The sequence below is a fragment of the Copadichromis virginalis genome, linkage group LG18, assembly GCF_057382275.1.
Source record: "Copadichromis virginalis isolate Kocher_CV1m ecotype Utaka linkage group LG18, C_Virginalis_male_GT1.1, whole genome shotgun sequence".
NCBI lineage: Eukaryota > Metazoa > Chordata > Actinopteri > Cichliformes > Cichlidae > Copadichromis > Copadichromis virginalis.
Window position 1 is genome coordinate 25,657,286 of NC_140635.1, and position 15,455 is coordinate 25,672,740.

Sequence of the window (15,455 nt, forward strand, 5' to 3'; positions counted from 1 at the left end):
AACATTTGAAATTGTAGGCAGGGCATTTAGTAAGCAAAACATATCCGCCCCTTAAAGAAGCATATTTTTTAAATTATTTTAGTCGACGTTTTTCTGGAGGTGTTATGCGTTAATGTCTGCCTAAGAGAGACGTTCTATATATAAAATATGTTTACTCAAAAACATCAGAAGTTTAACGACGCGATGTTTGATAAACTTGTGCAAAGTACGACCACTTCATGGCGCTACAACATAACATGACGCTAACAGGTAATTTTTAATCAGACCTCCTGGCCGGAAGTTGTGTGTAGCGTCTCCACAATAAAACCTTTATTTTGAAGGAGGAAGCGGATGTTTGTCTTCCCCCTCCTTGCTGGCTTGATCCGCTTGTACCTCCGGAGTTTCGCAAACACGCAATATTGACTCGCCGTTATCTGCAGAGGGGATCTGGCTTCGGTGAGTGGGCTTGGACAGCAGTTTTGGTCAAATTAGTGGATCACGTGTAAACTTAAAAAAAAACACATCTTATTGGTAGAGTTTGCGCCTGCGCTCTGAACCTGCGTTTTTCCCCAGCTTCAACTATGTTGCTTTGGTTGGAATTCAGCAGCTGCTGCAAAGAGAGCCCAGGCGCAGGCAAAGTGTGCCGTCAGAGCGACTCACGCCGTCAACTCAAACCGACAATCTGAGCTTAAAATCGGATAACCTGTAATAATTTTTCTGTGTTCGTCGTTTGATGCTGAACACGCTTTGTCCCATGGGTTTTTGGATGATCCCCCACAGCCAGGTCCACGTCTTGAGATGATCTATTTTTGTGATGGCGAAGGGTCTTTTTCCACGGGCCTGGGTGAAGAAGTCTTTCTACTTTCAGGTAAGATTGCTACCCAGGATCTGTTGTGTGAAGCGGATTGCAGTTTTAAAAAAAATGAGGTGATGCTGTGGGATTGTTTGAGCTCGCCGTGGTGCCACATCACACTGACAGCTGGCAGTAAACGGGTACCTCCTCTTGCTGCTCGGTGTGGACATCAAAATACCTGATGAATGCAAAATGCAAAATACCTGATGAATGCGGGCCTGCTCTAGAAACAATAGGATTGTTGCCCTGGCACTGCTTTGTTTTTGACTGTAAAGATGCCAGGGCTTCCACTCAGTCTTTTCCTTGCCTTCAGCAGTGCCAAGGAGCAGTAATTCCTTTGGGCTGGGTAATAAGGGTTGAACCTTCTGATTTGAGGAGCAGCTGCCAGCAACTTCTCTCAATACCGTAAGGAGCTTATGCAAGAGGGCTGCATTTGCTCTTAAAAAGGGTAGAATGCTGTTGCATTACAACATGCACAACCGTCAGTTTAATGCAGTCTACTGAAAGCTGAAACATGTTGAGCTCAAAGTGTGAAACATGTTGGCAAGCTCAGCTCATTTCATCTGGCTATAACCAGTAACCAATTACAGTAAACAAGTGTCTCCTGTAGGCCCGTGGTTTAATTCAGTGAGATCAGTTGCTACTAAGCAACATGTCATCCTGTACCTGGCGTTGTTTTTTTGAGGCCTGAGAGGACATCGATCCTAGAAGAAAAAAAGGATTTTGCATGTGTTTTCACTGTATATTGTGCATGCAGTGTGCACATTTTGCACAACAATTAGGCAAATGTGTTCTATTTGTGGTCTACTCAAATCAGTTTCTCCCCATGTCCATGTATCTCAAACAAAAGGTCAGTGAAAAATGCAAACGGGCTCACAAATTTTAAGAAAAAGCAAGAAGAACTTCTAGGAAACTTTCTTCCCGCAGGCGATACGGTCTCTCAATCACACCACCACACAGTACTGACCCACACATACAGTTCTTACACACACACTGGACTTTCTGGACTTTGGTTTTGCACAACACTGGTCACTATATTCTTCATTTCCGGTTAATACTTGTACAGCTGCTGTTATTGTGTATATATTTATTTATATTTAGATTTCTTCATACATTCTTATATAGTTCTATATTGTGTATTGTGTATTTTGTTGTACAGTTATTTTATTTTCAACTTTAATTTATATATTTATCTTTATCTTATTCTTCCCAGTTAAATTTACCCTTCATTCTAATTTGTGTTGTACAGTTATTTCATTTTTAACCTTAATTTATATTCTATTCCTTCCTAGTTAAATTTACCCTTTTTAATTTTTCATATTTATTTCCTATCTTATTCATAGCCTTTTCCTTTTTTGTTTTCTTTAGGTCACGAGCAGTTGTCCAAGCATTTCACTACATATCGTACTGTGTATGACTGTACGTGACAAATAAAATTTGAATTTGAATTTGAATTTGTATGCTCATAAAGCCACCACGGCAAAATGTGTTCCTTATTATCTTCCAGGTAGCAAGCTTACAGGGCAAGTTTCAGCAAAGCCATCACAGTTTACTGCAGAGCCGACATATATATGTCTCCTGGACCGAACTGTGCTGTCAGAAATCAAATAGCTCAGATGTCAAAGCCTGCTACATTTAAAAACCAGTTTAGTAAGACTTCACTGAGCACGTAAAGACACGTTTTCAATCAGGGAGTATTAGCCACCTTCAGTGCGTCACGCGGGATTAGAGGCAAAAACTGACAAGGAGAGCCAGCTCCGTCCTGAGACGCTCTGTGGATTTCAGGTGGGATGAAATGACAGTGGCCATCACCGCAAACCCCTCTACATGATATGGGCCTTTTGTCTGGGTAACTGAGACCATCTGTTGACAGACAGTGACACTAAAGCTTGCACTATGGATTTTGTGCTTTGTCACTTAGCTCAGTCGTGCACAGGTCATTCAGCTCTCAGCACTTAGTCATTTTATTTGACTTATCTTGTTTTGTTTATTTTATTGATTTATACCTTGAGGCTGCTATACAACTGCAAAACATGTGGAGTCTCTGTCCCTGTCTTTGTGATTAGTAATATAGTAATAAACATCTTTTTGACTCATTTTAACCCTCATACGTGGCATCAGTTAGGTTTATGCATTGTTTTCCTAGTTAAGACATTTAGTACATATCAGGTGTCATTGCAAAGGATACACTGTAAGGGACCAAAGGGTTTGATGAAGGATTAAGCTCTGTCCTGCTCAGCTTTCACACACCCCACAGACAGTTCACAGGCACGCATGACTCAAAGTCACTTGCTTGTCATGACCATGGAGGGCTGGGCTGTATCCAACCTTTAATTTCCATGTGTGCACTTAGGAAATGTTAATTCCCTTTGCAAAGAGCCTCTACACATGCCAAGGCATTCAGATGTGATAGCAATGTTCACTCTTTATCCTTATCTCTATCTCTTTCGTGGAGGCCAACTGTCTATTTAGTCATCTCTTCAGGGCACACGGTGTTTAAAAGCAAAGCAGTCGTGCAGAGGAGACATCTGTCCTGCTCTGTTAAAAAGCAGCTGCTAAAGCTCAAATAAACTCCTGCTGTTGTCAGTAACAGATTGATGAAATGCACCAATTAGAGAGACAGGTAATTTGTTATTTTCCCGTACCCTAACCTCCTTGCAAAAATATTTCGCGAGATGCCTCAAATCTCAAAAGAATACAAATTAAGAGTAATTTGACCCTCTTTCTGTGTGTCAGTGCGGATCAGACGCTTTAATGTCTCCCACAGAGTGTATAAACCCATAACAGAGAGTTCTTCTGCTCTGTTTACATACTACAGTAATCATAGCACATGAAAGATAAAAAGGCTTTTGACTTGGTGCCTGCCACACTGCCAGGGTATTTTGCTGGGATTTGGAAACAGTGCTAAAGCTGAATGAGAGGCACGCCAAGCTGCCAAAACCCACACGACATAACCAGTTCCTGCCATGCAATCAAAGAGAGAAGCAAAATTACTTTATCCTCCCAAGTGCAGTTACAGTCCTCGGAGGGAAAACTAACTGCAGTTTTGTTTGGGTAAAAGTCGAGGAGTGTGGCCGACGAAGGCAGTCTGACCTAAATTCTTTTCACTGCTCCACTCTGCCCTCCAACAGTCCTCTTTGCTTTATCTTTTTGCTTGCTTTTATTTAATTATTCTCTTAGTCTGTGTGCTGCCGAGAGGATCATTTCATTAACTGACTTCAGCGCAACAGTTTTCACAATTCTACTTCGAGACTCTTTGATAAGGCCGCAGACTTTTCTGCCATAGAAGAGATGGTGAAATGTGTAGCTGTGTTGTGTGGATTGCCATGATAGTTGGCTTAGCAACCTTTGGCCACAGTGACCAAAGAACAAATTAACGAATTATTGACACAAAAACTTCATGTTACCCCTCCCAGGGACTTTTGCGATCCTCTGACTTCAGCACCACAACATCAGTATTTAGTATGTTGGAGTATGTTTGCATACTAAACTAGGGTTTCAAACAAGGTCAAAGTTATAGCTGCAAATCATTGCCATGTTATTGTTTTTATTGTTGCCTGCTAAAGTTACACTTTAACTCAAAGCACCACTCTTTATAAGTGTAGCCTCGCAGAGATGCAAATATAACACTGCTATAGGTTGGTAATGAAGCAAATAGTTACTTTCTGTATGTACAGCTGGACTGTATGACTAACTTGGCATTTAACTTGATCTTTCTTCCTGTTTTCAACAACTGCAGCTGTTTTTGTTTCTGATTTGGTTAATTTCAGTTCAGTTTTTTATTCCATTAGAGGTGAAAATCACCAGATACCACATGATACAATATCATCACCATGCTTCACACAATACAATATTATTATTATATTTATCTAGTTTTGCAAACTGTGCCCTCAAAGTTGAACTTTGTCAGTGTCTGTTTTATCACAATAAGATTGGCAAGAATACCAATACTCACTAAAACCAGCCATAATTATTGTGAGATAGTCTATGATTGAACGGGACCAAGTTGGCAATTAAGTGCAATCTATTACTAATAATACATCAATTAACTGTGATAAATCCTTTAAAATCACGTATCTGTTGAAGTCTGCATAGACTCAAATTCATTTTTAAAAGAAATTCACATTACATTTGCATTCAGCAGCCTTCCTGTTCTATAGAAATATAACCGGCTCACAAGCAGCCAGCTGACTCAAGTCCTCTCGAATTGTGTTTACTGACAAAGACTCATTCAGACTGATGGCAGCATGTTGCCAATCTGTCTGCATTTATAAATCAGACAGCAATATTTTGCAGTCAGTCCAAGTCAGGCTGCAGCTGTTTGCAGAAAAGTTGCTTCCTATCTGGCAATCTGGCAATCTGTGCAATCGCTCTGCGATTAAAAGTGGTTGTGAATGTGCAACACCCACGAGCTCTGAGCAACCATATCATCACCACAAGTTCCAATCGGTCACAGAATAAGAAAAATTGTTTTTATGGATCTAAGGAAGGTGTTATATTTTTAGTCCTTGAGCCATTAGCTAGCTCTGAATTAGGAGGTAGCTCTGTGTAGCTAAGTGTGTCCAATGTTGTACTTTCACTTGAGCTGATTTAATGTAAGTTTGTTTGGCTAATCTCAGGATGGTCGTGCATGAGATTAGCCTTCTTCTTTGGAGTACTCCCTGAGTATTTTAATTTATTTAGTAAAATATTGATATCTGGTGTCCATGGTATAATACTGGCATGGACAACACTACTGTTTTTTTGTAGTGTAGTTTTCTTCAGAAGTTTCACTCTGCCTGATTTTTATCACGATGGCAAATAACTGCATTAACTTTCACCGTGTCACAGAAATAACAGGACGTCTGCTCAAAGGGGCATTGTAAGACATGTGATGTGTGCATCCTGTGACTCAAGCAGTAAGCTGTTACCAGCCACAACTAAAATGGTATGTCGCGCTGAAAGAATGGGACTCCCAACTCTAAAAAACATTTTCTGGCTTAATGAGCTATTGTTGCACCTAGCAATAAACCACACAACCAGTACCTTGTTACTGGACAAGGTACTGGTTGGTACTGGTGAGAGTCCCCAACTCTCACTATAATAACCTTTTATGTGATCAAAGCTGTGTGATTAGATCAAATCCATGGTTGTCTAACACGTTAATCCAGGTAATCCCAATACAAAGAAATGCAGGTTCATAACAAAATGAACTGCCGGGACCTTGGTACTGTAGAGTTTCCAGATCTGGATCCATCAACGCAGTTTTGTTTCAACTCTCCACTCACAGGCTCGGATCTCCTTTGTGCGGGTGAACTACCTGTTCCTGACATGGCTGACTGTGCTGGTGGGGAGCTGGGTGTTCTATGTGCAATACTCCGCCTACACAGAGCTGTGCAGAGGACACGAGTGCAAGAATGCCATTGTGAGTGACTGCAGTAGTTTAGAAGAGACCGTGGTTTGAAAATTGCAAGAACTTGTCTCAGAAATCTTTGTGGCTATTAAGAAAATGTCACCCGTGTTAGAATAATAATTGTGTTCTTCTTTTTTGTTAAAGTGTGATAAATACAGGAGGGGGATCATCGATGGGTCTGCTTGCAGTAGTCTGTGCGACAAGGAAACACTGTACATGGGCAGGTGTCTGTCAACACTGCCAAACAACCAGGTAGGCGACCACTGTACTTTCCATTTACAGTAGATTACTGTGTGTAAAATCTCACTGGTAGATGTCAATACATGACTTCTGTTTTCTTAACACACCCAGTTGAAATGAACAAACCTAGCTGGTTGCTGTAGGACAAACAGGTTTTAGTCAGCCAAGACAAACAAATACGTCAAATTTAGACTCTACTCCATAACTGCTGCCATGGGCCGACATGTTTCTTCCACTGTTTCTGTATATAAACATTTTTCTAAACACTGTTAGAAAACCAACACATAATAATGAATTATTAATAAAAAATTAATTAAAAAAATGTGCAGTATTTTTATGTTTTTACCCTCAATGTCACCTCAAAAACTCAGGACGTTCATTTGTAATGAGTGTAGGCTGTTTACCACAGCAAGCAGTCAATAGGCTAGCGGCCCACCTGTATTTACTTTGGAGGAGGCTATAAAACGTTGTGACAAGAGTCCAATACAGTCGATACAGTGGAGTTCACTTTTGACCGATGACAGTGATACTGAGTCAACTTGTTGAAGATATCCTGGACTTTTTGTCAGTAAGCACAGATTTTATTGCCTCTGTCAGCTTCTATTAGCCTCTGTTAGCTCACCTAGTAACTATTTTTCTTGCAGGGTATTTTTTACATTTTTTTTCTGTTGTGGAACATTTCTCTACAGCCATTTTTTATACATAGAAACATTTAAAGAATTTGCAATTGTAGCTATTTTTTAGATTTATTAGCTCTGTAGAATCTTCTTGATGCATGCTCAATCATCCAGGTATGTAGATCTCCAAAAGTTGATTCTGTTCATCTGGACGTAGCGTTTTCAGTGGGAGAAACATTTCATCACTCATCCAAGTGACTTCTTCAGTCTCAGCTGACTGCAGGTTTCCCCAATCTTATAAACAGTGCATTTGCATAATGACTGAAACTAGTACCACTGAAGGAACAATGGGCTGGGAGGTCAGTTCCTTCATCATAATTATGCACATTTTCATGACCATTGATCAACAACCACTGATCAATGGCCATGAGTTCCATTCACAGAGAGTTGGGGAATGGCTGCAATCACAGCACTATAATATGGCGAAGGATGTAACCTTACCCTTATGTGAAAAGGGAAAGACCATCTCTGAATCAAGGAGGGGACCTAAGGGTACATCTTTCGCCATCTTACAATGATAAGATTGGGGAAACCTGCAGTCAGCTGAGACTGAAGAAGTCACTTGGATGAGTGATGAAACGTTTCTCCCACTGAAAACGCTACGTCCAGATGAACAGAATCAACTTTTGAGACCTCTGTAGAATATTAAAGAATTTCTTTTTTCTGAGAGTGACATGAAAAGTTTATTCTTATATGAGTTCTCATTAGCAAAGGATAAAGATGAGTGATCGGTCAATTATCCCATTCTGCTTTTCATTAGGTATACACAGGAAGCTGGGGAGACCACGATGGGATCATCCACTGTAAGCTGGGGGAGGTTGTGCACTATGAGCTGGGTGAGGAACCAGAGCCACGGAGGGAAACCCCAGTGTTTGACAAGCCTACGAGAGGCACCTCAGTGGAGAAGTTTAAAGAGATGGTCTTTAATCACCTCAAGGTAAAAGAGGTCAAGTCATAAAAGTTGCGATGAAACTAAATCTGTGATTTAGCCTGAAACAGCTTCTCTCATTCTCTATCCACCAGTCCAAGCTTGGAGAACACGCGAACCTTGCTAGCCTCGTCAGCCAAATCCTCTCTGTCGCCGATGGCAACAGGGATGGACGGGTGTCACTGCCAGAAGCCCGCTCTACATGGGCCCTCCTGCAAATGGATGAGGTATCATAAGTTCATAATAATATAATTAACAGTGGAGAACAGTTTTCTGAGGCTTGATGTTAAGGCACTTTCGTGCTCTGTTCTCTGAGGTGCTGCTGGGTCTGCTGCTCCAGGACAGAGGACACACTCCTCGTCTCATCGGCTACTGCGGGGATCTCTACATGACGGAGCGTGTTCCCTATGGACCCCTGTACGGTTTATCTCTGCCTTGGCCTCTTGTTTCTTGGGTTCCTAGTGGTTTGCAGCGCTCCATGGACCAGTGGTTCACCCCCTCCTGGCCTCGCAAAGCTAAGATCTCCATGGGCCTGCTGGAGCTCGTGGAGGACATCTTTCACGGCACCTACGGGAGCTTTCTGATCTGCGACCTCACTGCGGCACACTTTGGTTACACTGACCGCCATGAGCTCCGTCTGACTAACACCCAAGCAGTGGTTTCTGAGGAGGAGTTCAGGCGCACCATGCGAGCACTGAAGTGCGAAACAGATGCCGACTGCATTTACGGGGCAGACTGCCACACATCCTGCGATTTGTCAGAGAGGCGATGCAGGGAGGAGCCATTCAGGCCAAACTTGGCGAAGTCTTGCGAAGCGCTGAAGGACTACCTCCTGCGGGGGGCGCCATCAGAGATGAGAGAGGAGCTCGAGAGGCAGCTGTATGCCTGCATGGCTCTCAAAGGTAATGCTGGACAGATGAACATGGAGCACTCACTTATCCTCAACAACCTGAAAGCCCTGCTGTGGAAACAGATCTCACACACCAAGGACTCGTGACAAGGAGGGGAAGTCACTCTGAAGGAGGAAATGGGTATAAAATAGGCTGTGATGTAAGAGTAGCAAACTTATTAAAGTCATTTTTAACTAACACTTAGGAACGGTCACACATATGGATGAAGCTGGAGGCCGGAAAAACTTATTTTAAATGATTAAATGACTGCATGTTACCGTCAGTCACGCTCATAGAAACACACATTGTGTATTGTATTGTTCACTACAGTGGAATGTCATGATAGCACTGCTGGAAAAGAAAATACTTGTAGTTTTTACTGAAAGTCTCAAAAGCCGAGAGACTGAATTGCTGTTTTTGCCACAAAAAATCATGCTGATGAGTGCGCACTACGCTGGTAAAATAATGATTGTAAAATCAATGAACATCAATACCACAATTTCATATTAAAACCTAGAACTTGAGGGAGTTTAGGATAAGGGTGGACTTTTAACAAAGGACTTAAACCGACCTAAAAACCCAAACTGTGCTGTAGTGTCTAAACAAGAGTTTTCACATATTACTACTCATTCGGTGGACGATCAGCACTTCTAGAAACATAACTAAATCTACACAGAAGCAAAAATAAATCATAGTTCTTATGTGTGTTATCACGAAAGAATGTGTCACCAAGTGCAACAGTGCATGCGTTTCATACAATTGTCAAAAAGTCGGGACTATACACCGGATGTCCTTCCTGACGCAATCCTACAGGGATTTGTGTCGATCTTTCACTCGTTAGCCAAATGTGCAAAGCATTATACTGTGGAGCTACTAATTGCAGTAGAGGAGACCAGCGCAGATGCTGTAATTTTATATACCAGATGTTTTAAATGGGTGACAGGTCTTGAATCCGTGCAGGTTAGTTCTATGTAGCCAGCTGTTTAGATGCACATAGAATGGAGTTTGGCGTCATCTGAGATAAGCAAGGCCTTTGTAGGGAAAACCTGGGAATAATGTTCAGCATTAATGGTGCCTTTACAGATGTGCAGGTTACCCATGCCATTTGGATTTATACCCACATACTATCATGCTGATTTTACTTTTTTAATAGTATACTGATAATAAGTAGTACTGTACGATTCAGTACTACCTCAGCAAGCTGTTGAACAGAGATTTCTCTAGATTCCCTCCAACCTTTATTGTTTGTCTTAAAGAAGCTACTTTTGGATTTTCCCTTATTCACCGGGGCTCACCACAGTGGGGCAGCACAATTGATTCAACAGGTTGTTTTTTTTAAATGCAGGTTGTTGATTTTGGTCCTCCAAACACAATCTAAAGGTTTAGCGATACATTCCAAGTCTTGTCTTAGTGCTGGATTTTTAAAAAATGTCACTCATCTGCATGATAGACTGAGACAGTATCCTGTATGGCCGATGTGAAGGTATCCACAGAAGTCTGGCTTATCTTATCAATGTGCATCTCCCACTTGTGAAGTCACTGCTGCATCACTGACCCACCCAAAAAACTAATGTATTTAATTTGTGAATGTTTGCCGTTTGTATTTTCCATTGAAAAGAGCATTTGTGGTAACGTACGGCATTATTTATGGATTTTCACATCACAGTGCCATAGAGTTCATGCTGGTCCTTTTTATGAATGTTTACAGTTTGTGCAAAATATAAAATCTTGTGCTCACGTGTCATGCTGTGCAAAAGGTTTTCCATGACTTGTCACATGTTACTGAAATGAACTTACTACAGCTGGATGTGTTAAGCCACTACAACGCAGATCAGACTGCTGCTGAGTTTGGAAACTTTAAAAAAAAAAAAAAAAGTTTACTTAGAAATGAAGAAAAACAAAACAAAACAGCATGATTTTGCACAATTAAAATGCATACCACTGCACTGTTTCCTTTTGAGTATTTCAGTCCTGTCAGTTAACAGACACCATTGTGGTTCAAACATGATAACAGATGAGTAATTACGAGTCTAACTTGAGGGAAAGGAGCGACTCATAATACTCGTGACACAGGACAGAGACGGCGTGAGTTTCAAATAAATTTATTTGTCTGCAATGTGAGCTGCATTTTCTCTGCAGAGGCCCTAACCGTCCCCTTCTTCTTGCTCTTGCGCTCGTAAGAAGCTGGCCTTTTTCTGGGCGACGCGGTCCTTCCTCTGTGCCAGAGATAACTTGGCGCGATTCCACCTGCCCGGAAAGAGACGACGACAAAAAACAACTCCATTAACATTCACCACACGAGAGAAAAAGTAACTACTTTGGCCTCGATTTGGCATGAAATAAGAGCAGTTATTGTTCCACGATGGTGACTGTCAACTCACCTCTTCTTCTTGACGTCTTTTTTGGGTTTCTTTTGGTGTACGGGGTTCGCTCTGATGGCGGCGTGTGCTTTTTTGTACATTTCTTCGACCTGAAAACAAAACAGGAATTTAATTAATGACAAAGCTGTTCATTGTGTACCTAATAGATTGTCGTTTCTCTTGAAAAAAATAACAGGAAACATCAGACGACATTGTCACCGGAAAGAGGGGAGGGGGTATTGAATTGATATACTAATTCAATACAGTCTACATGTAGAGAAGCCCATACTGGATCTTTGTGAGATCATCACTGCTATGAGTTCAAGTTTCCTGTTTGCATTTGATGCATTCAAATTAGATATTTGACATGCAAGCAATATTTAAATTATGTTGATGTAAACATCACCAAATGATCAAATTGCAGAGGAAATGTTCATCTACATGATACATAACAGGTCAGACTTTTCTTTATTTTTATATAGTGCCAAAAATAATTGCGGTCAAGCTTTTTCTGCATCACTGAGTTGAACACCACTTCGAGTACTGGAAACAGGAAACCAAATCTTAAATGCATCTGAGAGTGTCACCTCAACATTACATGATTTAAGCAGACACGAAACTAGCTAACAGAATCTGTTCAGGCCGTGTTCGTAAAAATCACGCAGCAAGTGTTATGTTACCATGTCTGGAGTGACTCCGTTCTTGATGAAGCGCGAGAACTGTTTCTTGTAGGCGTCCTCGTCCTCCTCCATCAGGTAGGACATGTAGTCGGCCACGTTCATGCCCATGATGTGTTTCCGATGCACCTCTGCGTTGAACTCTTTACTCTCTGTGTCGTAGCCGGGGAAACGTTTCAGACTAAAAAACAGAAAGTGTGAAGAAACTGAGTTGGGCTATTAAAAGACGCCTCTGAAGAATCAAGTTTAAAAAACTAAACAAAAACCAGACAAAACAAAAACACAAGGTTCAAGGTAGTTCTGTTCTTTGTTGTGGAACAACGTGTTACAGCTGCTTTTTGTAATCAACCTCTGTGAAGTTGAACTGTCGCCATCAGGGGGCAGCGTTTTACCAGTGAGTGCTGAGATGGTTGCTGCTGCTCCAACTTTGCCTTCTCACAGGCAGCGACCGCAAGGCCTGATGTAGACTTTTGCCAGTGATCTTTTAGCCATTTCCCACTATTACCTACTGGGCTTGACTCAGTTCTGCTCTTTTCCCATTACAAAACAACCTCAAGTTTGATTTTGACTTTGCCTAGTAACCAGAAATCCCTTTTCTCCCTACATGGGAACTTTCCATGCCATGCATCTCCCCCGACGTGTAGTTACATTTCTCAGGTGGTGCATGTCGTGTTACGCCCCAATTAAGGTTATAAATGGTCACTGGCTATGGTGCAAGTTACAAAGTAGATGTGACGCAGAAGTATAAATCGTGTGTATTGTGTGTTGGGTCGTCAGAGCAGCACGTCCAAAAGTCTGTGACCTCATTTGTATGCGACACAACAACAACAACAACAGAGGATGTTGTGGTGATGGTACGTACACCTGATGCTCGGTATATGGCATTTTGTCAGTCTTAGGGACTACAGTGGGGGGTTTTTGTGCAGCCATTTTCCTCATTGCCGGGTTTCAACAATAGTGGCTTTGATTTTCGTGAGGGAGTAACTCTCATGACTCATGGTATGACACTACTGACTAGCCAATCAGTGGCATGCAATCTGTTTGCGTCACACGCCTCAGATCACTTGAAACCACGCCCAAGCAGGTACTAAAAAGTACCCAGAACCTGAACTACCACCTAATGGCAAATCCTAAAAACGGTCCCATCCTGCTTCTCTCAGCCCCGTCTTGAAAAGGACAGTAAACATCAGCTAATGCAAATGAAGGACCAACTACATTTTGCTCAGCGTGCTTTTTATCATCATCGAGAAGCAGAGATGCACCAGCAAACTAAACGGACAAACTTTAGCTGGACGGAGACCAGCGAATAACCACGTAAACTCTAACTGGAAATATGCGATTGTAAAAATGTCTCAAAGAAAAACATGCACACATTCCTATTTCTGCGCATGTTTACTGCAGGAGTGAAGCTGCAAAAAAAGTCCACCCGAGTGCAACTCTGACATCATACTGACCTGTGAGGAATGGCAAGTCCACCGTCCACCGCCCCCTTTAATGCTCCAAACACCTTGTTCCCTGTAGTGGTTCTGGCCAGACCTGCGTCCAGATAACACGTGAAGGCGCCTGGTTGTCCATCCACGCTCTCTACGTTGAACTCATCTCCCGTCACCTCCACCTGGCCCTCGTACACCTGGTCCATGCCGAACTTTTGCAGTAGCTAGGGAGGAGGAGGATGAAGGCGTATGAGAGGATGTGCAAAAACATAAATCTGCTCCAATGTATGGCAACATATGTGTGTGTTTGTGCGCAAGCTTACCCTGCGAGCCAGCAGCAGCCCGGTGCAGTAAGCAGCAGCATAGTTTGTAAGGCCCACTGTGATACCATACTTGGCCAGCTCATGAGAGTAAGCAGCACAAACGATATGGTCTCCCTCAATCTTCGCGTAGGCAATCTGGACAACGCAGACATAGCAAGATAAGACAGCTGCTTAAAAACACGTGACCTCTCAAGTTTGAGTCTTTCTGTCACTGACCTGGCAGCAGATGTCCCTGTTGGAGAACCTGACAATCATCCGGTACTTGGGGGTGTTGTACTTGTTCTTGTCCTGCACAACCAAGCGTTTGCGGGCAAAATAGTCGGTTTTCCCCTCTGTCAAATAATAAGTAACAGCATGTGGTTTAATGGCGTATGCTCCATAGAAAGGGGATCTGAGCCTATGTGCAATTCATGTTGACTTTTACCTCTCCTCCTCCTGAATTTGACTTCGTAGCGCTTGAAGTAGGCCTTGTTCTTCACCACTTTGACGAAACCCTGAGAAGAGACGAAGAAGCAACATGTCAGCAGAAAATACCATAAGTATCAAGTCTCCAGTTGTCCCTATGGGCACAAAAGCTGTTTAACCGCTCGGAGTAAGTCTCCACGAGGAGGTCAGCTGAGGTTTCAGCAGCCATGAATCGCCACGCTGGAGCCGAGCGGCTCACCCGGCCGGAACAGCCCGACAAGCCGCAAATATCCAGCTCCATCTCTCCCTCAAACCGCTTTAGACACTCATCTAACTACAAACACACCTCCACAAACTCAAACCGTCTCCACCCGGTGTATATGAGCTTTATCCACTCACCATTTTGGGGTATTTTTTCTTCTTCTTTCCCCTCCTGCACTAACTAGCGGACTCCGGGACACGGAAGTCTGATGTCGCTATCTTTGGGGGGGTTTTCCACGGAGCGTCGCGGGTTGGCAGCGCCCCCTGCTGCACCGGAGACAAACAGCACAGGCCAACAGAGGGCAGCAGCTACACGGAGAGCACAGGTCTGTGGAGGGCCACAAATACATCACATAGATCATTAAATAACTGTTGTGTCATTAATGAATTAAAATGGCAAATATATTATTTTTTATTAAATGTTTTAATTATATAAATTAATATTCAATTAATCATTTTTGTAATTAATAATCCACTTAGAATAAGGAGGGTGAGTACCTTGGTCATTCCAGAGGGATCAGAGGGAGTAGAAGTGCTTTTCCCCCCACATTAAAACGAGTCAGTTAAGTTGAGTCAGGCATCTGACCAGGATGCCTCCTGCATGCCTCTAAGTGAGGCAGTCCGGACATGTCCTGCTGTGGGCAGACTTAGGACTTGTCTGGCTTGGGAAGGTCTCAGCATCCTCCCTGGATGAGCTGGAAGGAGGTGGCTGGGGTGAGAGAAGTCTAGCCTTCTCTGTTGAGGTGCTGTCCCCACAAACTGATCCCAGATAGGTGGTAGAAAATGGATGGATAATAATAATAACTTCATTTTGATTGCATTTTTAAAAAGCATAGTTAAAGTGCTTCCCAATTTGAATAAAAGCGGCACATTTAAGTTAAATATACCTGAGAAAAATCTTTCATTAGATCTATAAGAGATTATTACATTTTAAACCAACGCCGTAGAAAGCAGGATGACATTTGCAGTGTGTCAGGATTTTAAATTTACACAGAGAAAAGAAGAAAATAGGAAAAGCTTTGAGGTGACATGCGCAG

The 15,455-nt window shown here is 42.3% G+C and overlaps 2 protein-coding genes across 2 annotated transcripts; one reads left to right on the forward strand and one right to left on the reverse strand.

Moving 5' to 3' along the window:
• Positions 1-178: 178 nt before the first annotated feature.
• dipk1aa (divergent protein kinase domain 1Aa) lies at positions 179-10,703 on the forward strand. Its single transcript, XM_085437877.1, has 7 exons — positions 179-435; positions 553-847; positions 6,102-6,236; positions 6,369-6,476; positions 7,902-8,078; positions 8,165-8,296; positions 8,386-10,703. Exons 2-7 carry the CDS (start codon positions 794-796, stop codon positions 9,064-9,066), a joined length of 1,287 nt encoding a protein of 428 aa, XP_085294003.1. The 5' UTR covers positions 179-435; positions 553-793; the 3' UTR covers positions 9,067-10,703.
• Positions 10,704-11,045: 342 nt separating this feature from the next.
• On the reverse strand, positions 11,046-14,643 carry rpl5a (ribosomal protein L5a). The gene is made up of 8 exons (XM_085437879.1): positions 14,557-14,643; positions 14,177-14,246; positions 13,969-14,084; positions 13,753-13,887; positions 13,451-13,653; positions 12,000-12,177; positions 11,341-11,429; positions 11,046-11,206 (listed from the first exon to the last, which is right to left on the reverse strand). Exons 1-8 carry the CDS (start codon positions 14,557-14,559, stop codon positions 11,104-11,106), a joined length of 897 nt encoding a protein of 298 aa, XP_085294005.1. The 5' UTR covers positions 14,560-14,643; the 3' UTR covers positions 11,046-11,103.
• Positions 14,644-15,455: the final 812 nt, after the last annotated feature.

Bases quoted from the DNA above. Each gene is read 5' to 3' on its own strand.
- dipk1aa (XM_085437877.1), top strand. From the start codon at position 794: ATGGCGAAGGGTCTTTTTCCACGGGCCTGGGTGAAGAAGTCTTTCTAC. The intron at 8,079-8,164 runs GTAAAAGAGGTC...TCTATCCACCAG, and splicing joins TGGTCTTTAATCACCTCAAG to TCCAAGCTTGGAGAACACGC. The intron at 8,297-8,385 runs GTATCATAAGTT...CTGTTCTCTGAG, and splicing joins CCCTCCTGCAAATGGATGAG to GTGCTGCTGGGTCTGCTGCT.
- rpl5a (XM_085437879.1), bottom strand. The intron at 13,888-13,968 runs GTCAGTGACAGA...TGCGTTGTCCAG, and splicing joins ACAGGGACATCTGCTGCCAG to ATTGCCTACGCGAAGATTGA. The intron at 12,178-13,450 runs GTCAGTATGATG...TCTGTTTTTTAG, and splicing joins GGACTTGCCATTCCTCACAG to TCTGAAACGTTTCCCCGGCT.